At 38.1% G+C, this 11,273-nt stretch overlaps 1 protein-coding gene across 9 annotated transcripts in view; it reads left to right on the top strand.

Annotated features, from left to right (window-relative positions):
• Positions 1–1,448: 1,448 nt before the first annotated feature.
• The window catches only part of camta1b (calmodulin binding transcription activator 1b), a 374,086-nt gene continuing 364,261 nt past the window's right edge, over positions 1,449–11,273 (top strand). For 7 of the 9 annotated variants that reach the window (XM_073811853.1, XM_073811852.1, XM_065259154.1 and 4 more), the window contains exons 1-2: positions 1,449–1,566; positions 4,592–4,693. In XM_073811853.1, the coding sequence (XP_073667954.1) occupies positions 1,542–1,566; positions 4,592–4,693 (127 nt within the window). In that variant the 5' untranslated portion in view covers positions 1,449–1,541. Of the gene's footprint in view, positions 1,567–2,177; positions 2,369–4,591; positions 4,694–11,273 lie in introns of those variants that run through there. The other 2 variants (XM_073811850.1, XM_073811851.1) reach the window with 2 other exon arrangements.

Below are 11,273 nucleotides of genomic sequence, written 5' to 3'. Positions count from 1 at the left end.
ATTCATGAACTAGATATTTGCCATAGTAATATTAATAAAAATGCGTACGGTAGAAATTTAGGATTTATTAGATATTCTGCCATCGTGTGTTCCGGAGGGGGAAGTCTTTACTTGATACCTAGACAGATTGTTGTGTAAAAATAAGACCGGTGGGCTGTTTAAAGTAGTAGTTCACACAACAAAGGAAGATTATCACCTTTTTAAACACTTTACAGACCTTTATAAATTTCTTTGTTCTGATGAGCACGAATAGGAATATATTTTGAGATGTTTGTAACTAAACCGATCATGAGCCCTATTCACTTACATAGTAGGAAAAAGGAATACTATGGAAGTCAATAGGGCTCAACAACTTTAATTTTTGGGTGAACTATCCCCCTTTAAGCATGGCATAACATAGTTTTGTTGTCTTTTGTGTTATTATTGTTATGGAATAATACTACATCTAAACAACATATTTATTTATTTATTTATTTTATTGAAAACATCCAAATGCAAATTATGGTAAAGTCCTATAATTCTAAAACTTTCCCTGATTAAATGATATAAATTATAGCCTTCTGCATTACATTGCGCTGAACGTGCATACCATGTTATTTTCTTCATGTTTGTATATACATATGCATAGGGAAATGTACTTAAAATTTCGTGCCTTTCACCTCAGATCTTTATTTCGTGAACTGACACTTGCAGATATAATTACAGAAATGCTGTATTGCATAAACACTTGATATGGGGAAAACATGCTCCATAATGCCGTTTGTGGCCGAGGAGTGGAGCTGTTCTTCAGCACCACTTCAGCACCCGTGAGTGGACAGCGCTCAAGAACTCATGAACGAGCGTGGACCCTCGACACTCGACCTCAAACATCTTCTCCAGTTGTTTTTCCCCCATTTGGCGTCACTGATGAATTCAGACAATAACCTTTTGGGAACAAACATGACATCTCTACTATAGTACGCCCACATCCATGCCATAATCTGTAAACATTATTTTTTAACTCCAACAGCAGATTTACGACTTTAACATAGCTGTTAACATCTAATTATATGACACAGTGGTCCATGTTATTAGTACTTAGAGTGCCGAGCACGTATCTTTTAAACTTAATTCGACTCGGTGTGTCTTTCAGAATGCACCGTATAATATTCGTCATGTTGTAACATCATACACCAATTTACATTTTGCTGATGAAAGCGTTAGTCTTTATTTCATGGTTTCCCCTAAATTTAAGCCTCCCCTATTTTCAGCTAAAAGCTGATTGGTCGCTGGACTCTAAAGGTGTCTACTAAATAAAACGCATTCGCCAATCGGGTGGACGGGATGGATAAAAAAGGGGGGGATGTGGATTTCGCAAATTCATGAAGCATCACCGAAAATACCTTTGTCATTTATTTCACTTTGTGGCCAATAGCAAACGCGCATCCACGGACGCGCCTCCCGTCTCTCGCCCCCTCCTCGAGCCGCTTCCTCGCCGTGAACGCGCGTGGTACCCCCCCGGTCGCAAGGAGGAGGAGGAGGATGTGGCGCGCGGAGGGGAAATGGCTGCCGAAAACAAGCCGGAAGGTAAGAGAGAAATAACAAGATTATTTTTCTTCATTTCGCAATTTTGGCAGCGTTAAGGTCCAGATGATGTAGATGAGGATAGGGAGGCGCGGGTGCGTAAGTCATTGACATTTGGCGCTTGCCTTATGTTTGTCACGAAAAAGCTGAAGCGCTGATGGGATTAGCCATCTCTGAGACAGCTTTTCAAATAATGGGAACGGAGTTAGGTAATCACGGGCTACGTTTATAAGGTGACTCCTTTCGTCTCGAGAAGGTTTTTGAAAGTAACGCGCATTCAAGTCAACGCAAAGCCACGGCTGTCGTTAGACAAAGAGAAAATGTTTTTCTTTTAACTGAGCAGCGCACATGAGCGCATCAGACGAAATGAACGCGTGAAATGACTCGCGTATGGTTTGGAGTGGGATTCCTCCACATCGCGTCCACGTTCCCCGTGGGCTGACAAACACGCAGGGAAACGAGCTCCGTGAAGTCAAATGCGGTCAACTACTTCATTTTTCTTTGGCATTGAACAGGGCGACGCTTTTAACTCCGAAAGCGATAAATGCAGATTTATGGTGATGCTCTAAAACGTGATTGATTTCTTTCCACCCCCACCAGAACCCCCCGTATAGTGACGGAACCCACCGACAGCTGCTCGATATATGCTTCAGTCTTGAGAGGAATATTTTCTTTGAATTTTGAATATTTGCCGCTCCTGCTTTTTGAAGCTGTCAGCTTTTTTAGATTATAACATTTTCAAGCAGGATCGAAAAGGACGCGATACAAATTCAAGCGGGATTTTAATGAGGCGACAAAATGAAAGGTACGTCTTTCCTCTCTTAAATGGTCTATGATCGCTAACCAAAACTATATATCCGCATTTAACCTCTTAAATCTATTATTTTGAAACAGTTAAGTTGGATCGAGGATCTTTCGCTTTCGTTTTAAGATTCCAAACGTGCGAATTTATCCAAGTAGCCCAAATATACACAAAACCAAAAGTTTACTTGTGCATGACGTGCATGTTTAACAAAAGTGCGTTTTGTCCATGCATTTATTCATAGTGGCTAAATCAATAACATGTTTAAGTAATAAACATATTTTTATCACATATTTGCTTTATGAGATTAGACATTTGTTTGTATCTTAAAAGCAAAACGCTGAATGTTCCGTAATGTAGGAAAACTGGGTCTGGAATAGCTTAAAATAACAACCACGAGTTTGTCAACATTGAATTATTTATTCAACTATCTTACCAGTTTGGGTTCTTAAAGCCACAGGGTGGCGGTATTGTGCTGTCCTAATCTGCTACCCCAACCCCCAACATACGCGCTCGCGCGCGCGCACGCACACACACTTTGATGGAATTCTTTAATAGGCAAGCTTAGTAATCACTCTTAGTTTCAAAGTGACGAAGGTGGCCTTTGTGATTTGGGTGAGCTGTGGCATGGTTAGTGTACATGTGTGCTTTATCTCTAGTTAACACTGTCTGGGACATCCTAGAATACCTTTTATAGAGAAAAAGAATCCATAAGCACATCTTTGGATCTATAGTCATTTTACACGTGGATAATTTTTTCTGGTGTTTGTTGGATATCTTCATTTTGCCATTGCTGAGAGAGATGACCTGGCCAGCAAAAGGTATTATAAAACCTTTCTGTATTTCTCATTGTGCACGTTAACATCCAGTCTGGTAAAATAATGCTTTAGCTTTTACGCTATGTGTCATAAATATGGGCACAATCTGGTTATTTTTACCCGTTTGAGCTGAGAACAGGAGAATGCATTGCCTCTTTTGACCCGCATGGCCTTAAACTGTGTCATGCATTTGTATCTGACAGTCTTTGGCTCTTGCAGGCTTTCTGTGTCAGTTGTGTTCTCTTCTTCCATGCAGAACACATTCTCCAGTGGTTCTTGCCAACATGAAGCCTCTAAGTACCAGCCTTCGGCTTTGAGATGTTTCCATGTTGTATTCGGGAACGTGTCTATGGTGTAGAAAGCGTATGAGCGAGTGTCTCTCCGTGTCTTGTGTTTTGTTCTTTCACATGTGTGCTGTGCTAAGGGTTGTGTAAGCTAAATTGTATACATTATGTTGCTCACCAAATCTCGGGTCTCTAATTTATCAGAGAAGTGAAATCTCATGGTGTGGTATTACATAAATTTAAGCTCCCGGGTGTTTCCGATCTGTGTTTGGCAATACTCACAGCAGAAAATACAACTGATACTACCGACTCCGCCAGACAAATTGGATTGCACAGAATTATCTAGCCTCTCTGAAGTTTTGCCTGGCTAAATGAACATGGTTAGTCTATGACAGAATTAAAGGAAATCGTGCTCTCGGTTGCTGTGTCTTCCAGTTTTACTCTTTCTATCTAAAGGCTTCTTGTTACGCAATAGACCCTTTCTAAATTATTGATTTTATGGATTGAACTGAAATGAGACTGTGCACTGTTGCCAATTCACCAGTCATCCCAGTACTAAATCCCTGGCCATTATGCTTAAAGGGTCAATATGAAGTTCAACAGAGTTGATAGTTTGGTGATCGTTTTTTGGTTTTAGATGCATTTTTATCTCTTAGTATAATACCATCGTTTTTACTTAATGCAGGTTTTTGCTGCTAATGCTATGCTTAAAATTAAACTATTTTCATGCAAACTCCCTTTAAAATTTCTAAAAATCTATTTACGAATAAATATAATGTGTACATTTCAGATTTAGTCCCATGCCGATCTTTATATACAACACAAGAATGTTGGCAACGCTCCTAAAGGAAAGCATTATGGTGACACTTCTGATGTGCTTACACTTAAAATTATACAGGTCACATCACGTGATTTAAAGTGACCTTTCAACCTCTGGTGCTTGTACCATTCAGTTGTGTCTTGGTTATGGTGGCACGTGGCCACAAAATTTTATCACCAATCATAAAATGCAGTGGGGTCAGCAAGAGTTAAAACCGTTAAGGATCTTTGCATGAATAGAAATGGAGGGCATTGTATTTTTGTACCCACAGATTTATTTTCCCTCCCCACTGTGTCCCCTATAGGACTGAAGAAAGTACGTAATCCGGATCGAATGTACAGAACCGCCGTCGGTTACACCGGCCACATTCCTCCTAAGAGTGTCAACGATGACACAGACAACAACAGTAAGAGAGCCGGCTTCCTTTTCCACTGCATCCCTTAAAACATGACTACAGTATGCTGTTCATTCCCGCTGCCCATTCGTCTACATATTACATCATTATTCTTGCACCTGCTAAAGTTCATTAGTTGGTATATTTACAGCCCAAATCACATTTTTACAAGACTTTGAAGTCTCTAGGGTGTTGGATCAAAGAGCCATTCTTTTAACACAATAATGGTTGTTTTCCTGGTATGTTTACCAGGTTCAAGAGCTTAGAAAATCCTATCAAAGCAATTTGTAAAATATTCAGTTACCAGGTGACTTTTAGTGGAGCTAGACAGAAGGGGGAGAGGCTGTTCTTGGTAGATCAACTAAAAAAAAAGGCCAGCGTCTCATTTTCATTCAGCCCCATTACAGATGATGTTTATTCATGCATGGCCATGCTGCTTCGGAACGAGCGGCATATTTTTGGAAGCAGAAGCTCGGTGTCATGGCTAATCAATGCACGCCGCTCTCTGAGCACAGCCCAGGCGTCTGCTGGCGTGGGAGTGGATGAGGGCGTGTTCGCCTCCTGAATCACCACTAAAGGGTTCCTGTATCTCCCTTTTTCGTCCAGCCATTCTCATTGCATTTACTGAATGATAGAGGATTTTGCAAAGAGACACTGACTTAATGAAGACAATCTAACATGGACACTAAGTGGCAGGAGCTCTGCTGCCCGATTTTTGCAGGTTGAACATGTAATTAGCAGCTGGAGGGATACGTGTCTCGTCCGTCTTCGGCCATATTCACCGTCGGGTTAAGCTGTTGTTTTGAGTTCAGATGCAAAACCCTGTGAGGGCATTTTTTTATTTATCAGGCTCTTATGTTTAGGTTCAGTCATTTCACTTTAATGGCAATGAAAAAGTTATTTGTCAGTAATTGAAATGCATTTTTTAAAGAAATGTCACTTTATTGGTATTTAACTAATAATGCAAGGAAAGACATAATAAGAGTTGCAAAATCACTGAAGATGCAACTAGAAACATTGCAATTTTTGAAAGTCAGAATTCAAAATGTAAAAATACAGGGGGGCTTTACATGTGATGCATGTAGCTGCCATGTTGAGGTTATATTCATGTTTAAGGGACTGAATTTTGAATGTGATCCATCGTCGTTTCCCAATCTCTCTCCAGTCACTCTTCACTGTTCTTTCAGAATAAAGTTACAGGGCTAAAAAATTCGGTCAGTTTCCTAATATATTTGGTAAACCCCCTTTAACCTGGTAAAAAAAAAGTGAAATCCTCCTCATACATGTGTCATCATTTATCCATTTTTTCTTCCATGCACTTCGGAAGATGTTTCTGCTAACAAACCAGTATTTCTGAATGGCCTGAGGCTCGGATTAAGTGTATTTGAAGTGAAAGTATTTGATGGTACGTGCCGGGAGCATTTGGTCATATCATTCTCAGTTTTGACAAAAGTTGAAGTTTAGTGGCTTTTGCATCTGAACTCTTCAAATGCAGGGCTCAAAATTAACTTTTTAATAGGTAGCACTGGTGCTCCCAAATTTAAAAGTTCGGAGCACCAGCAAAAATTTAGGAGCATCCATTGAAAATTATAGGAGCAGTTCAACTTCATCATCATGAAGATTAAAGGCTTGAATCATCAAACTTGATCTTAAATTATTTGCCACATACTTATGTGATTGGATAATTTTTAAACAAGCTTGTATGTGCTTAAACGTGTAGATTCATTTGGCACTATAAAACATTTAATGTGTTTTTATTATTCATTTTAAAAAAATATATATATTTTTACAAATCCATTATTTTTCTGGATTCTGTATTTTCACTTTCACTTTTCAACAGCATGAACTTAACAAACTGAAGTCAATACAAGCTATTATTTTAAGTTTTGAGATGTGATAAGTTGACATAACTCATAAAACAAGTTAAAATTGTTTAACTTAATTTGTTAATTTAAAATAACAAAACATATATATGTTGATTTGACAAAAATGCAGCATTTTTTTACAGTGTAACAATTTATATTTTCCTAAATAAATAAATAGAACAAATACATTTTCATCAAAACACTTTTATTTTTATTTGCATTTTTATTTTTGGTCAAAGTGCTGCATAACAAAACTTTGTTTAAATTGAAAATGAAAGTACAAATATTTAGAGGGTGATTTACATTACGTAAGAAGGTAAAAATAATTTAAAATCATTATTTTTATTATTTTAAAAGTATTAAATGATTTTACTATTCAAAAGTAATATATTTCTGTCAACTTCATTATGTTTAATGGACTTTTATTTTGATAGGTTGTCAGCAGCTCTGAATATGAACTTAATGTTTTTGTGTCCTCTGATGCTTAAAAACCGAGTCATCCATGTTAAGTTTCATTCGTCTATAAGACGTTCAGTAGTTATTCCACAGTATATGCAAAGTTTTGTAAAGAAATTTCATACCACAACAAATTGAGGTCACACCAAATAAATTTCAGCAGCCTATGCGACCAAAATGGTTGCAATTTTGAGCCCTGATATGTACATTTGATTGATTTTAAGCATGTTTTTAAAATACAAATGAGCTCTTTCAAAGCATTTGTCAGGGGTATTCATGTGCCTGTGAGTCTGGAATCTCTGGGCATATTGGAATGCATTGGAATGGGAAGATAAAAGGAGATCCAGTTCAGGCAGTCCCTTACAAAGTCCCTATTTCAGTCTGGTTCTTTTACTTTGTTGAGCCAAGAAAAGCTTTGGGAGCCAACTGGGACAGAACCAGAATGCCGAAGTGAGCTAATTGGGAGGAATCCTGGTCCGCCATCCCTCCTTCTCCTCCGTTGTGCCCGACGTAGCCTTTTTAGTCAACCGGTGGATTCCCCATATGAACTTCACCCACTTACTAAATCAGCCACATTGCACCATCATCACGTCTCTTAAAAATACGTCCATTTCTGTTTTATTTTCTTTAGGACTCTTTCTGACACGAGTATTGTGCTATTGCATGAATTTGCAGTTTTCTTGCAATGCTTTTATATATTTTCTGAAAGGAAAGTCACCCGACAAGCAGCGGTTAGCCCTTAGGAGACGGAGGGAGAATCATCCCCGTCTTACTTCAATGAAAGGTGACAGTGCATTAATTCGCTTTGTTGTCGCAAAGCCGCTATCCCGTATCTTTGGTGTTTTATCGTGCGGGCTTTATTTTCAAAAGTGCCCTGGCAATTAAGAGAGAAGTTGCTGCTGTACAGATCTTCTAAATTGGGAAAGATAAAATTTAATTGAGATTCAGCAAATAATGAGAGGTTTTGTTCATGTTGGAGAGAGGCAAACAGTCGGCTGAGCAGCTCTAGAGAAGAGAGATGCTGGTCTCCAGGGAGACCCAGTCATGAACGCTGAGCTTGGCCTGAACTCTGAGAGGCTGCTTTCTGGTTGTGTAACATCTCAGACTATCAAAACAGTTGGCGGATATTGTGCCAAGCGCGTCGGGTATCCGGCAACCACTTCACTTCATGCCTCATCTGTGCATGTCAGCGTGCGTTAACTTGAGTAAGCCAGTTTTAGCCACGAGTCTGCCTATATGTTAGGCCTTGCTGACTTAAATGAAGCTAAATGGACTTTTTGAAAGACATCTTTTTTGTAAAAAAGATAGACTGGCAGACACGTGACTCCTAGAAGAAAGGAGGTCGCTTATTAGTCCCGTCTCTTGCAGATTATTCACTTACAATGTGTTTGGGTATCTTTGTTACTCTCGGTATAAATGGCTTTCGTGTGCTGTGCGGTTATTACACCGAAATGAGTTTATTATGAGTCGTCTGAAGACTCAGACTTTCACTACATGACTCTTAACAAGGAGCTATTGAGCATAGCAATGATAATATGCAATTTTTTACTGCTGTGATGGAAAATATAAGAGTGGATTGTTGGGGAGGACAGCAAGCAGGACCAAATTGTTTGCCAGATCTCCAAAGTGCGTTTCGTATGCATAACTCAACTCTCTATCCATTTGTATTCATACACTCATTTGCATGATTGAGTCCATGTGTATTTCAGCATTCTCATATTCTCTGTCCTGTTTATGTGTCTGAAATGCTTTTGGAAGTGAGTGTTGCATGGATTTGCATGTTGGTTTTGCGCGTCCAGTTGTAAGACAATGGTTTTGTGTTTGCCTATTTGTGTGCTGTTTACTGGAGAGACCAGTGTTTGCCTTTTTATAAGGCCTGATAGTGTTGATATTTGCTTAGTTATTACTTAATTCAATTTAAATGTATTTCAATAGCGCTTTTCCAGTAGGGTCAATTGTTGCAAAGTAGCTTTGTTCAGAAAGCACATTGTTGAACAAACAGTAGAGACATAAGAAAATAAATAGTATAGAAATTAAAAAAAAAAATCAAGATAAATATGAAGTTATTATTATATGGCTTACTTAGTAACACAAGGATTGCAGTGTATGTACTTATTTGTATTATTTGTCTAACTAATATTAATTTGTTTTAATCATATAAACATTTACCTTAAATGCATTCAATTAGAAATCAATTTAATTAACCAGTTGCTTTAGGTTCTGTGCATCATTATTAGAAGCAGTTAGGGCTTTGGCGATTCAATCTGATTTTTTTGTATATGGTTTCAAAAGTAGTTATTGATATTTGCATTAATTTTAGTTTTGCAGACATGGATTTATTTTGTGTGCTGTCACTTTAAAGGCAATATCTCACAAGACCTTTTGAAGATGTAAAATAAATCTTTGGTGTCCCCAGAGTGAAGTTCTAGCTCAAAATATCATATAGATAATGTATTATAAGATGTTAAAATTGCCACTTTGTAGGTGTGAGCAAAAATGTGCTGTTTTTTGGGTGTGTCCTTTAAAATGCAAATGAGTTGGCCTCTGCAATAAATGGCAGTGTCGTGGTTGGATAGTGCAGATTAAGAAGCGGTATTATCCCCTTCTGACATCACAGGGGGAGCAAATTTCAATGACCTATTTTTTCACATGCTTGCAGAGAATGGTTTACCAAAACTAAGTTACTGGGTTTTTCACATTTACTAGGTTGATAAAAGCACTGGGGACCCAATTATAGCACTTAAACATGAAAAAAGTCATTCATGATATGACCCCTTTAAGATCTACATGTAATGCACGGATCCAGTATACTGTTACACAAGCGTTTTCTTTCTGAATTGTTTACATTCACACAACAGATTGTGTTTTTGAGGATAATTGCTGCATTTTTAAATAATTTTATGTAAATATGACCGTTCAAGGAAACATAAACCCAGTGTTTGTGCGCTGTCTGAAATGCATCTAGCTGAGGGCGCGCTTCTGACTAGTGATGCACCGATGTATCGGCCGCCGATATTTATTGGCCAATTTTTGACGAATTTGAAACCATCGGCATATCGGCAATAGCACGAGAAATGCCGATACCGATTGTTTGTTAATTAACTGCATAAAGAAATCCATTATATGTAAAAAAAAAATGAGTTAATGTTGTTAATAAAATAAATGCTGAATAGCAAAAACCACCTTTGAAGGTTGTCATGCTGTCTTATTATATTTTTTTAGCGTAATTTGTGCCTCTCTTATTATGTTGGTCAGTTGAATGTTAATTAGATCCAATCCATGTTCAGTAAAAAATAATTTGATGCAGAAATAATCTAGCTAATAGACCATCTGTATAGTATTGTATACAAGTGTTTAATATCGGTATCGGCATCGGTATCGGCCAGAAGTTGTCTGTTTAAATCGGTATCGGTATCGGCCTAAAAAAATCCTATCGGTGCATCCCTACTTCTGACTTCTCAAACAGCATGTGAGTAGTGCATTGAAATCTGTTTCGCATCTTCTTTGCTTAATTATTTAAATTGGCAAGTACTAAAACACGTGCAAATGATACAACTTTATTGACGATGTAGCACTGGTCCGTGCGGGAAGGAAAAGTTCTGTCAACTTGTCCCGGGCATTCCTTACAAGCCCTGCCTGACGTAAAGCACGCACATTAAAAATATTGTTTTGTTAAAGGATTAATTCATTTTCTTTAAAAAAAATTAAAAAAATCCAGATTATTTACTCACCACCATGTCATCCAAAATGTTGATGTATTTCTTTGTTCAGTAGAGAAGAAATCATGTTTTTTGAGGAAAACATTCCATTTTAATGGACCCCAACACTAAATTGCAGTTTCAAAGGACTCTAAACGATCTCAAACGAGGCATAAGGGTCTTATCTAGCCAAACTGATTGACATTTTTAGCAAGAAAAATAAAAAATTTGCACTTTTAAACCACAACTTCTCATCTTCCTCCGGCTGTGTGACGCGCCAGCGCGACCTCACACAATACGTCATGACGTCAAGAGGTCCCGGATGACGTATGCGAAACTATGCCCCAGTGTTTACAAGTGTGGAGAAAGAGGAGCATGCAAATGTTGTTGTATGTCGAATAATAATAATTAATGTCTTTGTGTCTGTTTTAAAATGGTCCGCAAATGTGCGTTTCATATATGTAACACGTGACCTTTCATCGGCATTACGCAATTACGTGAGGTCGCACTGGCTCATCACACAGCCGGAGGAAGAAGAGAAGTTATGGTTTAAAAGTGCATATTTTTTATTTT

The sequence above is a fragment of the Paramisgurnus dabryanus genome, chromosome 14 (assembly GCF_030506205.2).
Source record: "Paramisgurnus dabryanus chromosome 14, PD_genome_1.1, whole genome shotgun sequence".
NCBI lineage: Eukaryota > Metazoa > Chordata > Actinopteri > Cypriniformes > Cobitidae > Paramisgurnus > Paramisgurnus dabryanus.
This window is presented reverse-complemented; position numbering and strand designations above follow the sequence as displayed.